General features: G+C 55.6%; 1 protein-coding gene across 1 annotated transcript in view; it reads left to right on the top strand.

Moving 5' to 3' along the window:
• EPHA10 (EPH receptor A10) overlaps positions 1 to 10,241 on the top strand; it is a 45,362-nt gene extending 35,121 nt beyond the window's left edge. Inside the window, exons 8-17 of the mRNA XM_007979347.3 lie at positions 270 to 378; positions 4,467 to 4,528; positions 4,673 to 4,798; positions 6,003 to 6,188; positions 6,987 to 7,048; positions 7,277 to 7,480; positions 7,774 to 7,923; positions 8,313 to 8,506; positions 9,098 to 9,253; positions 9,428 to 10,241. Of these exons, the coding sequence (XP_007977538.3) occupies positions 270 to 378; positions 4,467 to 4,528; positions 4,673 to 4,798; positions 6,003 to 6,188; positions 6,987 to 7,048; positions 7,277 to 7,480; positions 7,774 to 7,923; positions 8,313 to 8,506; positions 9,098 to 9,253; positions 9,428 to 9,542 (1,364 nt within the window). The 3' untranslated portion in view covers positions 9,543 to 10,241. The remainder of the gene's footprint in view (positions 1 to 269; positions 379 to 4,466; positions 4,529 to 4,672; positions 4,799 to 6,002; positions 6,189 to 6,986; positions 7,049 to 7,276; positions 7,481 to 7,773; positions 7,924 to 8,312; positions 8,507 to 9,097; positions 9,254 to 9,427) is intronic.
• The last annotated feature ends 6,390 nt before the right edge of the window (positions 10,242 to 16,631 follow it).

Genomic DNA, 16,631 nt, shown 5'->3' on the forward strand with positions numbered 1-16,631 from the left:
GGCCCTGCCTGTCTGGACTCCTGCCTGTCTCTCTGAGCAGGAGCTGGGCTGCCATGGAGGTGTCCTGCCCTGAGAGTAGAGGAAGCTCTTGGGACTCCAGGTGCCACTGTGGTCAGTGGGACTGCCTTGGCGCCTCTGTGGCTGGGAGACAGTGCCAAGTGCAGAGGTGCTGTGGGAATCCTGCTACAGGGTGAGGACAGGAGTCTGCCCTGGGGCTTGCCTAGGAGCCTGGTCCTCTGCCCGCCTCAACCTCGTGATTTTCCTCCCAGCTGCCTCAGGGTCCAGGGACCAGAGCCCCGCTGTTGTCGTCACCGTAGTGACCATCTCAGCCCTCCTCGTCCTGGGCTCCGTGATGAGTGTGCTGGCCATTTGGAGGAGGTAGGTGGCTGGCCCCAGCCTAGGTGACCCCTGGTGTGCCATGTCCCGTGCACAGTAATGTGTGCTCACAGGTATCTCTGCCGCTTTCCACACAGGCAGATTTGCACCCGCAAGCACACTGCTGTACAGATATAGGTGCGCATCGTTCTGGCCCCTCCCCCGCTCACTGTTCATGCGGCAGCCAGCACTGCAGCTAGATCAGCCGCTCTGGGATGAAGGGATTTAGCGCCTTAACTCATTAAATGTCAGAAGGCATCACTGAGGAAGGAATCAAGCTCTGGCTGCTCCAGTGTGATTAGGATTCTCCGGAGGTGCTCAGAGGCCCCCAGGCCTCTTGAGGCCCTTGAACACAGGAAAAGGGGGAACAGACAGAAATCTTGTGTATGTATGTGTGTGGGCGGGGTAGGACAGGGAGGGCAATTCATAAAGCAGAAACCTCCCACCCCTAGCAGAAAGAAGCTTGCAGGAGGGTGAGCAGAGAAAGGGAATAGGAGGAAGGGGAAAGACGTAGAGCTTGAGTCTGGTTCAGAGAAGATTCTAGTCCTTTTGCAGGCAGCAGAAGCCTCCTGGCATGTATCCTCCCCTTCTCCCCCGGGCTACACTCTGCTGCAGGCAGAGTCACCCAGATGGGTCCCAGGCTGCGCTGAGATCAGCAGACCAGAGAGGTTAGAAATTCTGCATGAGATGGGCTGGAGTGGGAAAGCAGAGGAGAGAGGTGGCCTTGGGAGCCACCTCAGCATCCTGAAACTGCCTGGCAGCTGGATGGACAATGAGCGTTCATTTGGTACTGGCTATTTGCTTGGCCTTGAATGAGGCACTGAAAGTGACTGAGTGGGAGAGAACACTGTCTCGCTAGTCTAGAAGCCAGCTCTGCCTGGGCCAGGCAAATCAGGAGGGCAGGACAAGAGTAGGGAGCTCCTTGCTCATGGAGAATGAAGGTTCATGTGCTGGACCTGTTAAAAAAGCAGGGATGGGCCGGGCGCGGTGGCTCAAGCCTGTAATCCCAGCACTTTGGGAGGCCGAGATGGGTGGATCACAAGGTCAGCAGATCGAGACCATCCTGGCTAACCCGGTGAAACCCCATCTCTACTGAAAATATAAAAAACTAGCCAGGCAAGATGGTGGGCTCCTGTAGTCCCAGCTACTCAGGAGGCTGAGGCAGGAGAATGGCATAAACCTGGGAGGCGGAGCTTGCAGTGAGCTGAGATCCGGCCACTGCACTCCAGCCTGGGCAACAGAGCGAGACTCCGTCTCAAAAAAAAAAAAAAAAAGAAAAAGAAAAAGCAGGGATGGACAGATGCCAAGAGCATCTTATCCTGGCTTTGCACTGAGGGGCTCTGAGAGGCAGAAGGCAGAGGGAGATGAGCAAGCCAAGAGCCCCTCTTCCGGGCAGAGGCTCTGCAAGACAGGAGTGCCCTGGGGACAGGTGCACTACAGAGGCGGAGCAAGCCAGTGCGGGATTCCAAATCCAGCTGCACCGAAATGGGGAGAGTGAGCCTGGTTTAGTGTGGAGGGGTAGAGAGGCGTTCTCTGCCAGCATGCGTGTCCCAGCCTGGCGGGCTGTCTGCAGCACCTCTCACACCGTCCTGTGTTTAGGACCTGCTCTGCGCCGTGGTCCCTCACCTCCAGTTTCCCTCCTCTCCAGTCCACCCTGGCTTACCCACTTCTGACCAGGCCGTGTGGTCCAGTGGAAGCCTCTCTCCTCTCCGCACCACGTACCCTCTCTCGCTCCTCCATCCACTCAAGCTTCCCCACTTCATTTCCACCCATCTTTCCTGGATGTTGCTCCTCATTCATGGAAATCCTGTCACCACCCTGGGTGACTTCAGTAGCTGCCAGACAGCTTGTCCCATCCCTTGCCCCTTGGTTCTTTGACTTCTCATTCCCAAGAATCATCTCTTCTGTTCCTCCTGGCCATCCCCCTGGAATCCTTCGCCTCATTACCTTTTTTTTTTTTTTTTTTTTTTGAGATGGAGCCTTGCTCTTGTCACCCAGGCTGGGGTGCAGTGGCACGATCTCAGCTCACTGCAGCCTCTGCCTCCCCGGTTTAAGTGATTCTTTTGCTCAGCCTCCTGAGTAACGGGGACTACAGGCCTGTGCCACCATATCCAGCTAATTTTTTTTTTTTATTTTTAGTAGAGATGGGGTTTCATCATTTTGGCCAGGCTGGTCTCGAACTCCTAACCTCAGGTGATCCACCCACCTCAGCCTCCGAAAGTGCTGGGATTACAGCCATGAGCCACCATGCCTGGCCTCATCCCAATACTTAATCCAGTACCCCTCTTGGCCTACAGATTCCCTGTCTTTGCAGCTTGCTGTCTTGGCCACACCTGTCACACCTGTTCTTTAGCCTCCTCACTGGCCCCTGGACTACTTACCACCAAACCTACAAACCTGCCTGCTTCTGCACCCGTCCTCACCCCCTTTCCTCTAGAGGAGGTGATCCTCCCAGCCAGGATCAGTCCTTCCATCTATGACCGAACCCCACCCTTTTGCCATCTTGGGAGCCCACTATTACTCCTAATGTCCCCCTTTCCCCCCATAACAGTGAACATGTGTGGAGGCTTGGTAAGCTGTCTGACATGCTGCTGTCTGGCAGGCCTATCTTTATCTTGATTTTATTAAAGAGAAAACGGAGCCATCCAGTCCCACAGTTACCGAGTGGAGGAGCTGGGAAGCAGGTCCGTGCAGTCAGGTTCTGAGCCCAGGCCGTCAATACCCTTCAGTGGCTGCTTCCCCCTGTGTAACAGCCTTGCTCCTCCTTCCCATCTATATCTACATGTGATCATCTCTGTCGTGAAAACTTCGGAAACTCCCCGCTTGTACCTTTATGTGATTTCTCTCTACCACCCCCTGTACTTTCTCTGTCCTTGGTCCCCGTGATACCCTGCCCGAGTCTCCCTCCACTCTCCTTCTGTTCCTCTGGTGGTTCTTTTGTACTGTCCTTGGTGCTTCCTTCCTCTAGCCTGGATGTTGGGGTTTCCCAGACTTATTCCTAGTCCCTCTTCTCAGACTCTATCCTCTCCCTGGGCCACGCTCATTGCTCCTGATTTGTATCTGCAGAGCAGGCCTCTCTTCCAAGTTCCAGATACATACACGTTGAACCCCCTTCTTATCTTCCCTGCTTATCCCCTAGGCCTGCAAACTCAGGTGTCTAAATATGAACTTTTTGTGTCCTCGTCCCAGTAAATGGCACCACCATAAACTCTGTGGGCAACTTCTCCCTCTTCCTTTCTGCCATCCAGCAACCTCTCAGCCCTGTGGCCCTGTCACCTTCATGTCACCCGAGTCCTCTGCCTCTCTCCATGCCCATGTTGACCCCATAGCTGGAAGCACTGCCAGCTCCTCTCCTGTGGTGACACCCGCGGCAGCTTCCACTCTGCAACTGGAGCTGTTTCTAAAGTAGAAATCAAATCATTGCAGTCCTCTGCTTCAACTCCACGGGGGCTGTCCTCTCCTCCCAGAATCAAAGCTGAAGTCTTTATCTTGGCCAGAAAGGCCCTGCCCCTGGGGGCTCCAAGTGCCAACCTGTGGCTTTGTTGACTGTGATGCAGTCCTTTGGCCCGTGGCTGCCTCTGTCTCAGGAAGCCATCCACAATGAGCTCAGATCAGGTCAGGGCTGTCTGTCCCATGTCCCCACAGTACACCGCCCTTCTTTGCCAGCACTGATGAGTGGGCTTGTGGCTAACTCTCCGTGTTTGTTTTCCTGACCAGACCAGAAGCTGCCCCTGAGTGCTGGGTCCGCTTGCCTCATTCACACTTTGATAAAACCGCAGGTTGGGGTCAGCTGGGCCCCTGCAGTCAGGGTGTGGATTGGGTGCCTCTGGAGTTGCAATAGTTTTCACCGTGTGAAAGTAGCTAGGGATGGTGGTGGTGGTGAGGGTTTGGTCTAGGGCTATGGTTGTATCTGTGCCATGGGGAGGTTGTCAAACCACAGAGAAACTTTTAAACCAGCTGGACAGGAAGGTCCCTCCCCCAGGGCACAGGCCTTGTCTTTTGAAGGGACCAAGGGGCACTGCCCTCAGTGCTCCGCAATGGGAAGGGCTGGGGTGGCCTGGCTGAAAGAATGATCCTGAACTCCCTGCCAGGCCCTGCAGCTATGGTAAAGGAGGAGGGGACGCCCATGATGAAGAGGAGCTGTATTTCCACTGTGAGTTGGCTGGGCCTGGCTGGGGAGGGGCGGGCTCCACCTTGCCTCACTCCTCAGCCCTCTGCCTTGCTCTACTGCATGAGCCCGCTTGTCCACCCCAGTGGCGGAGGCCCCGTTCCTTAGGTTCATCTCTTTCTCTCCCAGTCAAAGTCCCAACACGTCGCACATTCCTGGACCCCCAGAGCTGTGGGGACCCACTGCAGGCTGTGCATCTGTTCGCCAAGGAACTGGATGCAAAAAGCGTCACGCTGGAGAGGAGGCTTGGAGCAGGCAAGCTGGGCGCCCAGGAAGACTTGTCCCCATCTGGAAGCCCCACCCACTCTACAGGCCCCGCCCCTACTCTGTCCACACCGCTATCCTGAAGGCCACCTCCACCCAAGTCCCTGCTCGTGTCTGGAAACCCTGCCTCCACACCAAGCCCACCCTCCACCCAGAAAGTCCCTGGCTTGCCTGATTATAGGGAAGAGGATGGCAGAGGGGTCTGTGACCCTCTCCTGGTCCTCAAGGTCAGACCTCTGCACACTACCACTGGCAGTTTAGTCCCAGGCCTTTATGGGGCCGTGGGGAGGGGCCTTTGCAAGCTTGGGGGCCAGACATAACTGAGTTCTAGTCCTGGCCCTCCCCCTGACCCACTGCATGATCAGGGGCATGGCCCTCTTTTGCTTAGAGCCTCAGTTTCTCATCTGTGAAATGGGCATGATATCTGCCTTCTGGGGGCTAATGTGAGGACCTCCCAGCACTCCTCACAGGGCCTGGCTGTCGGCTCTTGCTCTCTAAGCGCCAGTCTCCTGCTAGCCTTTCTTCCTGACTACAAATCCTCAACCTTCTGTACTCAGAGACGGCAGCTGCTTTCACTGGGAGCCTGACATTATCCCCTGACACTGTCTCCAGGCAGAAGCCAGAAAGGAGCGGGGTTGGAAGAATAGATGTCATTGTTATCCGTCCTGGGTCACATGGGGTTTGATGGCCATTGGCACGCTGGCATGTGCCCCGTCCTTTCTTTAAGACTTGGAAACCTCCCCCCACTGAGGAAGGCAGGGAGGAATCCCCATTTCAGAGAGGAGACTGGCCAAGAAAGGGAACGAGATGGAATTCTAGGTCACACTGCTGGTACTAAGTTTACCAGGATTTAAACTGGAAACAGTCCATGATCTGGAGTCACTTTTTTTGTTGTTTTGTTTTGTTTTTTGAGACTGAGTCTTGCTCTGTCAACCAGTCTGAAGTGCAGTGGCACAATCTCAGCTCACTGCAACCTCCGCCTCCTGGGTTCAAGTGATTTTCCTGCCTTAGCTTCTCAAGTAGCTGGGATCACAGGCATGCGCCATCATGCCTGGTTAATTTTTGTATTTTCAGTAGAGACTGGGTTTCGCTATGTTGGCCAGGCTGGTCAGAGTCACTTTCTCCTCGGCTCAGCCTGTTCAGCTCAGCCAGGGCAGTGGCCTCTGGCAGTATCTGATGTGCTGTTTCCCCACAGGGCGGTTTGGGGAGCTGTGCTGTGGCTGCCTACAGCTCCCCGGTCGCCAGGAGCTGCCCGTAGCCGTGCACACGCTGAGGGACAGCGCCTCCGACTCACAGAGGCTCGGCTTCCTGGCCGAGGCCCTCACTCTGGGCCAGTTTGACCATAGCCACATCGTGCGGCTGGAGGGTGTTGTCACCCGAGGTAGGGCCCGGTGCTCCCTTGCTGCTGCCCAGCCCATGAGTATGGTGGGTGGAAATGATGGGGTGGGAGTTTGGGGTGCCCCTGCCCCTCCAGGTCCTTCCCTCAGCTATGGGAGGTAGCTTCAGCCAGGGACCTCAGCTTTCACTGACTCAGGGTGGCCCTTCTCCTAGAGTGGCCACTCTGGCTCAGAATGACCTTTCTTTTTTTTTCTTTCTTTTTTTTTTTGAGACAGAGTCTTGCTCTGTCGCCCAGGCTGGAGTGCAGTGGCATGATCTTGGCTCACTGCAGGCTCTGCCTCCCGGGTTCACACCATTCTCCTGCCTCGGCCTCCCGAGTAGCTGGGACTACAGGCACCCGCCACCATGCCCGGCTAATTTTTTTTTTTTTTGTATTTTTAGTAGAGGTGGGGTTTCACCGTGTTAGCCAGGATGGTCTCGATCTCCTGACCTTGTGATCCACCTGCCTCGGCCTCCCAAAGTGCTGGGATTACAGGCGTGAGCCACCACGCCCGGCCAGAATGACCTTTCTGACCTTTCAGTGATATTCTGACCCCCTAGAATATCACTCCTAGAAAGACTGATCTTTCTTAGCAAGCTTGTTGCAGCTCATGACCTTGGCCTTTGTCTCTTTTGTTCCTCGGCATAGTGGACCCTGGGCTGGGCAGGCGGATGGCGAGATTAGGGAGCTTGGTGCTGGTTCTGGCTCTCGAGGCCCGGTCTGGGGCACCGGGGGGGAAACTTGTGTGTGCGCGGGGTGGAGTAGTCAACTTAGCATGTGTGTTCCCATCCCTGGGCACAGGAAGCACCTTGATGATTGTCACCGAGTACATGAGCCATGGGGCCCTGGACGGCTTCCTCAGGGTGAGTGGCCCTGGGGCTGCCAATGACCACTTTATTCTGTAAAGCGGGCAGGGGTCCCTCACTTTTCTCTTTGGTAGGGCTTGGAATTGGCATCATCCCCAGTGGCCGGGCTGACTTGTGGTCACAGGGTGAACTAAAGCCTGGCGAGAGCTGGGTGACTGCCCTGGCATCACACAACACCAGGGGATCCAAGCCCACAGCCCTGGCCTCAGTCTCTTCCCTCCACAGCGGCACGAGGGGCAGCTGGTGGCTGGGCAACTGATGGGGTTGCTGCCTGGGCTGGCATCAGCCATGAAGTATCTGTCAGAGATGGGCTACGTTCACCGGGGCCTGGCAGCTCGCCGTGTGCTGGTCAGCAGCGACCTTGTCTGCAAGATCTCTGGCTTCGGGCGGGGCCCCCGGGACCGAGCAGAGGCTGTCTACACTACTATGGTGAGGGTGCCCCCAGCCAAGCCTGCCTGCGCCTTCTGATTCCCGCCAAGCTGCGCTGGAACCCCTAGCTCCCCACTTCCACTCCCTTCCCTGCCCCTCCACCCAGCTGGTCTTGGCATAAATGCGAGTGGACCTCCCCTTGAGGTCAGCTTCTGTGTCTTTCCCAGATGTGAAGCTGGAGTTGGGGATTGCTTGGGAGGATGACACTCAGGGCTGGATCTAGGGTTCAGTCGGGTGGGGGAACCTGTGTGTCATCCAGTTCCTTCTTGCCCCTGACCTGCCTGCTCCTACAGAGTGGCCGGAGCCCGGCGCTGTGGGCCGCCCCTGAGACGCTTCAGTTTGGCCACTTCAGCTCCGCCAGTGATGTATGGAGCTTTGGCATCGTCATGTGGGAGGTGATGGCCTTTGGGGAGCGGCCTTACTGGGACATGTCTGGCCAAGACGTGAGTAACTGGTGACTCCAGCTCCATGCCTTCTGACCCTCTGACCTCAGGCCCCAGCTCCCTGACCTCTGCCCATTGGCCCTCAGCCTTCCAGCCCCAGGCCCCTCTTCTCCGTCTGCTTGCTTCTGGTTCTGCCTGGCCACTGCCTGAGTCTTCCTTGTGTGAGTGTGTGTGTGTGTGTGTGTGTGTATGCGTGTTTGTGTGTCTGCGCATGTGTGTATGTCTGTGCGTGTGTGTGTGCGTGTGTGTGCGCGCGCGTGTGCACGTGCACATGCCTGTGTGTGTGCATGCATGTTTGCGCGTGTGTGTGTGTGTGCGTGTGTGTGTGCGGGCACCGTGTCCTGGGGAAACCCGGAGCCTCCTCTCTGCTCCCCATCCCCGTCGTCCAGGTGATCAAGGCTGTGGAGGATGGCTTCCGGCTGCCACCTCCCAGGAACTGTCCTACCCCACTGCACCGACTAATGCTTGACTGCTGGCAGAAGGACCCAGGTGAGCGGCCCAGGTTCTCCCAGATCCACAACATCCTGAGCAAGATGGTGCAGGACCCAGAGCCCCCCAACTGTGCCCCGACTACCTGTCCCAGGTATGTTCCCACAGAAGACAGCCAGCCTCTCACCTGTCCGTGGAGGGTCTTCCTGCATGTCTCAAGTGCAAACCCACCACCTCCACCCCGCAACCTGTCCAGGAGCGATTGCTCACCCCATTGCCCCAGAGGGCTGTAGCCCTCCCACCTGCCCAGGCCCACCCCACTGCACATCCTCCTGGTCACTTCCGCATCTCCTGGATTTTGCCTGCATCCCTGGGTACAATGACCTCTGACTGGAGAAATAGATGTGGTAATAGCCCTAACACATTTGTAGTCCCAATGAATCAAATATGTGAAATTAATATTCATTGTTCCAAATATGAGTCACCAACCAGTCCTAGACATGTCCTACCCCAGACTGTTCCAGATACTCCAATACCTTTAGCTGGCTCTGCCTCCACCTGCCTGAAGAACCTGAAGCCCTCGCCTCTTCAGGAAAGCACGGTGCTCATGTGAGCTGGGTCCAGCCCCAGGGCCCAGTTACCCTCCCCTTCTCCTGTTCATCCTCAGCTGGCCTCTCCCCGGGAGACCACCAGGTTTGGGCCCAGATCCCAGCTGTTGGTTGAGCACAGCTCCTCTGACCCACAGGCCTCCCACCCCACTAGCGGACCGTGCCTTCTCCACCTTCCCCTCCTTTGGCTCTGTGGGCGCGTGGCTGGAGGCCCTGGACCTGTGCCGCTACAAGGACAGCTTCGCAGCTGCTGGCTACGGGAGCCTGGAGGCCGTGGCCGAGATGACCGCCCAGTGAGTCCGAGGCACCAAGGTCAAGGCCGGGGCTGGGGGATACCAGGGGCCCTGCCCCTGCCTATATTGGGAAGTCCCAACCTGTCCGGAGAAGCGGAGGGAGAGTGGAGGGCCTTCATGGGAGGAGCAGAAGTTGGGGTCAAGCCAGCTGAGTGTGACCAGCCTTTGTTTCAGGGACCTGGTGAGCCTAGGCATCTCTTCAGCTGAACATCGAGAGGCCCTCCTCAGCGGGATCAGCGCCCTGCAGGCACGAGTGCTCCAGCTGCAGGGCCAGGGGGTGCAGGTGTGAGTGGACCCCATTCTTCAAGGCAGGACTCTGGTGGGGGTCCAGACCCCCAGCCCTGCCCAAGGACCGTGGCAAGCTGTGCTCCAGCAGCGTGGGAGGGAGCACTCTCTTCCTCCACTTGGGCCCAGATCTGGTTTGGGGCCCCAGCTTCCCCGCTTTCACTGCCTGCCCCTCCCATTTTCACCAGTCTGAACACCTTCGCTAACTCAGTGCCCCGGAAAAGAGGTTCAAGTCCCTAGAGAGGACCCCTGAGATAACAGCAGGAGGAAATTCGGGGTCTCAGAGAAGAGCTGGGGCAGGGATTGGAGGGAAGACAGTGGGTTGAGATTGCCCTGGCTCATGCCCTACTGCCATTCATACCCACTAGGGGCTGGGGCCTACCCCGTGGGGTGTTCCCTTTTCCCACAGACCCATTGACCAGTCAGACAGCGTGGGTCCCAGAGGGCTCTTGTTCTACCTGGCAGTGACTGCAGCTGCCTGGTGGCTCAGGCCTCGGGGGCTGTGCCAGAGATGCATCGTCCTCAGCTCCCTGTGCCTTGGCAGGGGCTCACTGGACACTGGCCAAGGCCCAGGCAGGCAAAGATGGTGCTGAGCTCAGGGGCTGACGCCCAAGAGCCCTAGACTCAGGAGCTGGTTTCTGTGTTCCCCTGTCTTGAGCTGACAGTTCAGGGTGAGGCCAAGAATCCTGACCAGGCTGGGTCATGCAAGGCCCTGGTGTTCCCTGGGGCTCCACGAGGCCCTCGTGTGCATTCCTTTATGAACTCAGTGGCCAAGACATCTGGGAAAAGCATAAAGGGCCATGTCATCTCCCCAGGGACCCAAGAGCTTTTCTCTTCAGCCTTGGGGAGGGTGAAGAGGAGACTCAGAGACGGGTCCTCTCTCTCAGACAGGCTAGTCTAACCCCCAGTGTACAGATGGGGGAACTGAGGCCAAGTGAGGTGTCAGGGTCAGAGCTGGGGTCAGAACCCAATCCAGGGATGAGGCTGGCTCTGGAGAGAGAGTCCTTGGTCCTGCCCTATGGCACCCCCACTTCCCTGTATAGCCCGTGGGGACTCTAGAGGTGACCCCCTCCAGCCAGCTCTGTGCCTTGGGCACTAGCCAGCCTTCCATGGAGCCCCTCCCTGCTCTGACTTCGTGGAGCCCTGGCAGGAGTGGTTGTGCTGAGCCCACCATGGAGTTCCTTATCCACAAGGGCCCCCGGGAGTGGTGGGGCCCAGGATGCCAGGGCTTTTGTAGGATAGCAGGAAGGCAGCTGGATTTTGGAAGGGCCACAGGGGCTGAGTTTGTTCAGGCCACCCCTGACACTTGTCTGCTGTGCTTGGCTGTGTGTGGGTGGGGTGGGATGGGGCGGGAAGGAGAAGACAAGGGGTAGAGAAAAGAGATGAAAAAGACACACAGCCTGCCCTTGGGGGGCTCAGACTAGACCAGGAGAAGAGCTCAGGTACCAAGAAGTAATTCCAGGGCACCATCCACCAGTGCCCAGGGCCCCCAGGAGCCCTCTGGGTCAGTGGGTGGGTGGGCTGGAGGGGGAGATAGCCACTCTTGTGAAGTGTGAAGTTGAGATGTAAGTTGAACAAGGCCTTGCAGGTGGGAAAGGGAAGGTTCTTTCCTTGGAGTAAGGGGAGTGTTTGGCAGGCAAGATGGCAGGCCTCAGACAAGAGGAGTCCATGCAGAGAGGCTAGCATGAGAAAGAGCCCAGAGGCGGAAGGTGCAGTGCATCTTTGCAGAGCACCCCAAGGTGGGGGACAGTGACTCACAGCGGTGCCTTTGGCCCCACCCTGCCAACAGCAGCTCCTCTGCTCTTGGAATATCCCCCAGCCCCCTGCCTCCCCGTCTCCTGAGCACCTGCCCCAGCTCAGTGACTCTAGGGGTACTGGGGAGACCAAGATGTTGCTACCACCTTTGTCAGGGTTGGGGGAGCCCCCGGCCAGGTGCCCTCCAGGGTCCGCCTTCCCCACCCCTCCTGGGAAGCCTGGACCAGCATCCCTTCTTGGGTGGATGGAGCCTCATCCCCATCTCCAGCTACATCAGTCATTCTCTGCAGGGAAAAGTCTCCTCCCGCTACCCCAGTTGTTCCTGCAGAAGGGCCCCTGGCTGTGTTGGCAGGACTTCGGTGTCCAGGGTAGATCTCCCCTCCACTGAGGAGTGAGGTCCCAGAATCCTGATGGGTCCCAGGCCTCAGCCCTGCACAGGCGTGGTGCGGGGCGATGGCTCTCTGGGAACCCTCTACAGATCTATTTTTATATGGAACTTGTTCGCTGGACAGAGGTGGCCTGCAAGCCCCCATTACCCTGGTCTGAGCTCACCCTGGGAGGGAGGGGGCCAGTCGGAGGGGGTTCCTTCTGGACATGTTTTTATATTTCCTGGGTTCTCTATGCAGGATAATAAAAACTTGTCTGTGATAGGGTGCCTCTTTGAGTGACAGTTTCTTGATCATTGTATAGCTGGTGTGGAAGGGTTTCTGCTCCCTTCCTCAGGGACAGGGATATCCTGAGTGTGCATCTGAGATGTCTTTGCATAGAGGTGAGTCCAACACTGCTCCTGCCATGAAAGATGTCCCAGGATCCGTGGCAGGACGGTGTGACCCAGGGTACCGAGGGGAACTGGGTGCCCTGGGTGTAGAGAAGTCTGTCACCCAGTCTCAGGAGCAGCAGAACAAGGGAGGTGTCCCAGACACAGTGGGGTCCTTTGCTGCGATAGACAGTACCAGGGAGGGCAGAGACCAGGAAAGGATGCCCAGCACTCAGTTTTGGATATGTGTTTGAGATGCCCGTGGGATGTGCGGCAGAGATGTCTAGGAGGCAGGTGGATATCTGGTCTGAACCTCGGAGCACAGATGTAAGTTAGAGACAGTTTTGGGGTCATCAGCGTTCAGATGGGGGTGGAAGCCGCGGTGAGAAGGAGGTCACCCGGCCAGCATGTGCAGGAGAGGGGAGACGTCAGCGTTGGAGGCACCCGGATGAAGGGGAGCAATGGGAGAGGCCAGGAGGAGCTGTGCCATTGCTGCTGAAGAGCAAGTTTTGGTGTTAAATACAGAGAAAATGGCCGGGTACGATGGCTCACACCTGTAATCCCAGCACTTTGGGAGGCTGAGGTGGGTAGATCATTTGAGGCCAGGAGTTCGAGACCAGCCTGGCCAACCTGGTGAAACCCCATCTCTACTAACAACACATAAATTAGCCGGGTGTGGTGGCGGGTGCCTGTAATCCCAGCTACTCAGGAGGATGACACAGGAGAATCACTTGAACCCAGGAGGTGGAGGTTGCAGTGAGCTGAGATTGTGCCACTGCACTCCAGCCTGGGTGATAGAGCAGAAAAATAGACAAATAACAACAAAACAGAAAACAGAGAAAGCAAGTGACAGAGGAGGGAGGAGTGGCTGTCATTGTGGGCACTGGGATGTTACCAGTGAGTGTATTCATTTGCTTGGGCTACTGTAACACAGCACCCGTGGCTTTGCTGACAGGGGTTTGCCGTCCCACAGCTCTGGAGGCTGGAAGTCCAAGATCGAGATGTGGACAGGGTTGTTTCCTTCGGAGAGCTGTGAGGGAAGCTTCTGCTCTGGGCCTCTCTCCCTGGCTTGCCTGTGGCCATCATCCCACTCTGTCTCTTCACATCATCTTCCCTCTGTAAGTCCAATTTCCCGTTTTTATGGATGCCAGTCATATTGGACTGGTCCATACCAGCCCACCCTAACAGCCTCATTTTAACTTAATCACCCCTTTAAAGGCCTGTCTCCAAATACAGTCACCTTCTGAGCTACTGGGAGTTAGGACTTCAACATAGAGGCCTGGTGGGGGGCACAGTTCAACCCGTAACAGCAACTTTGTTGTCAGGGCAGAAGCCAGATGAGAGGATTAGGGAGTGGAGTTTGGGAATCTTTGAGGAGTCCAGCGAAAGGAGGAAGAATGGGCTGAGACAATGACCAGGACAGGCTGCGGGTGTGAGCCAAAGGGTGCATGGGCAAGGCCTGAGAGCCCATGCATGTGCACACATGTGCACATGGGCACACATGCACACACTTGGACCACATGAGTCCTTGCATGTCTCAGTTGGCTTTCTAGTGCTTCCCTCTCCGTGGCCCGGGTCATTCATGTTCTTTAGGCTGGGGAAGGCGTCTTCCTCATCTGCATAGCTCAGGACATGGGAAGTGCTTAGGGCAAGGGGTAGGGTGGTGGGGGTGGTGATAAATCATACTCCTTCCCCGACTTCCTGTGCTCAGAGCCAGTTAAGTACTAATTCCCTGGGACAGGTGGAGAGTAAAATATCAGCTCTTTGATAAGGCTAACTGGAGAATGTTGCTTACCAAGTTTCTTTGACTCTAAGATTCCATTGAGTGTAACATGTCCTACCAAGAAAGAAACATCACAGTCAACTGTGTTGTGCCATCCAACCGGAACATGCATCCCAGTTTCAGAGATGTTAACACGTACGTCTTCAATGAATGAGATGCTGTGCATCAGGGACAAAGTGTGTTTCCCATCATTCCCCTGAACTAGACCCACCCAGTCCCAGGCTGAGCCGGGTGGGGCAGACACCCACTGCAGGGGCAGAGCTGCCCCCTCAGCTCCTGCCTGCACGATGGGAGCAGAGCGGGGTGCACCTTTCTTGTGGGCAAGCAGATCTGCAGGAGAAGCCAGATGGCACTGAGTCAAGCAGGTTGTTCCTGCTGTCCCTCAATTCCACTTGAGAAGCCACCCTCTGGTGGGGAGGAATGAATGAGGAGTGGGTTAGAGATGTTAGCAGCATTGCTCCACTGAAGTCATCCCCAGGAGAGGCACGCAGCCAGGGAATGCAGGACCCCAGCATTAACACGGTGCCTGGCACACAGAACACAGGAAGTGCCCACTTGTTATTAGGGTTACTATTATTATTACTATTACCTAGCTGGTGTGAGGCACCAGGTAGACATACAGCATGTGGTCAGGAATGGAACTTCTCTAGGCAGTGGGCCTGCTGATCTGGCTTGATAAGGTATTTGCCCATTCACTGTGCATGGACCAGGCACCTGCAAGATGGCTGGCTCTGGCAGCTTAAGGCCTCAATGCCCAATGGACGAGTCAGTTAAGTAAAAAAATACCCATGTTAAGTAAAAAGCCATGGCAATAAGGATGAATTCTAGGTGTTTGGGGGCTCAGGGAAGGAAGGGCTCTGCCTGGCTTTGTTCCCGAGGAGGTATGAGCAGGCTCCCGGGGGAAAGTGGGTAGTGTGTTCGCTGCCTTTGGTAGCCAATGCCTGTGTTCTGGACCTTACAGGAGGGTGTCTCAGTTCCTAGCATTACCTCCACCCCGTTGCTCAGGAAGTGAGTAAAACTCACACTGCACCACCTGCAGCTCTCTTTAAATCTCTTTGTACCCTTTGCCATTGAAATGGAACGGTCTGCCAGCATCTTGAAAAAATCCTGCTATTCGCAGGATATTTCCCACCCCAGTTTACTAGTTGAGCTCCTTGGGATCTTGGGGCAACAGAAGCCAGAAGTTGGTTGGGTTCATGAATGACCTCATGTTGCCTGTCAGCGTCTTGGGATCAGATTGTGGGTATCTCAAGCCTAGGTCCAAGAAATGTGTTTGATCAAGACTGCTTGTGGAAGTGTAAGAGGAAAATGAAAAAATCTAAACCAGACTTGTTTCCCCATTGCAACACCTTCCCTTCCCTTTCACTTAGGCTTCCCCTGGGCCCCTTCTCCTTCCTCCACCCAGCCCACAGCACTCCTTTTTTTTTTTTTTTTTTTTTTTGAGACACAAGACTTGCTCTGTCACCCAGGCCGGAATGCAGTGGCATGATCTCGGCTCACTGTAACCTCTGCCTCGTGGGCTCAAGCGATTCTCTTGCCTCAGTAAGTGACTGGGATTATAGGCATGCGCCACCACACCTGGCTAATTTTTGTATTTTTAGTAGAGATGGGGTTTTGCTGTTTTGGCCAGACTGGTCCCGAACCCCTGACCTCAGGTGATCCTTCCACCTCAGCCCTCCAAAGTGCTAGGATTACAGACATGAGCCACTGTGCCCGGCCAGCACTCCTTCTTGACCCTCACCTGGAGACTTATGAAGGGTCAAGAGGAGGAGGTTTGCCAGGTCACACCTTGGCGTTTGATTGGAAGGGTGTATCCTTGAAGATGGTCAACTGTCTCCATCCTGATGGTTCTTAGCATATTGTGACATATGTGTGCTTGTGGGTACTGACAATTCGCAGATGGAGCTGCGTTCTTCCTGGTATCTTGGTGCCAAGGGTATGTTTGTCCTCCACCATATCCACTACCCAAGGATCAGGAAAGATGAACCATGCAGATCCTAATATCAGCTGAGGGAAGGATGATGGCAAAGCATAGAAGGCAAGAAGTGCAGGTTACAGCTGGCAGGGAGGGGATGGCGGAGGCTTGTTTGACAGGTGGGGTGATGCAGGCTGGGATGATACAGGGCTGAGCAGATGTTTAATCCCGCAAAGGGAGATGACACCTTAGGCAAAGCAAATTGGACTCCAGACTCCCCTTTAGCAGGGAGCCCAGTGTAGCCCCCAATTCTGATTGAATCCTCTCTCGAGTGTCTCTCAGTCCTTCCATTTCTGAAGCCACAGGAATTATACCTACTATGAAAGTTTTGAGTACATATGGCATGCTGAATTTTAGGTAGGGGTCAACAGCTATGATACTGTGTAAAATTAGAAAACAGATCCACCAGAGTGTGTACACAGGTAGGCACTGAGACATGCTTTGTTTTTCAGAGGTCTGGGGATATATCGTGGAGCTAAGCCCTGCAGTGGTATGTGAACTCATTATCTGGGTGGGGCCGGGGATATTCCTCCTGGTAAAAGCCATATCTGATGCTTTGGAGAAATGCTTAGGTGATGTCCTGTCACACACACACGAGCTAACTCGTGAGTAATGTAATCTAACTCTTCACAAGATAATACATTTGTAATCCTCTCAATAGGAAGCCCCAAGTGGGGCTTTTGGAAATAACAGGGGCCCTGTAGGACAAAGAATGAACTTACTGTTGACTGGACCTCTGGGGTTCCTTAAAACTGCCTCAGGGGCCCTAGGGAGGGACTCCAGGCCTCCATTCTCCCTTCAACCTGGGGCAGCCCTACTTTTC

Source organism: Chlorocebus sabaeus, chromosome 20 (genome assembly GCF_047675955.1).
Source record: "Chlorocebus sabaeus isolate Y175 chromosome 20, mChlSab1.0.hap1, whole genome shotgun sequence".
Classification (NCBI taxonomy): Eukaryota; Metazoa; Chordata; class Mammalia; order Primates; family Cercopithecidae; genus Chlorocebus; species Chlorocebus sabaeus.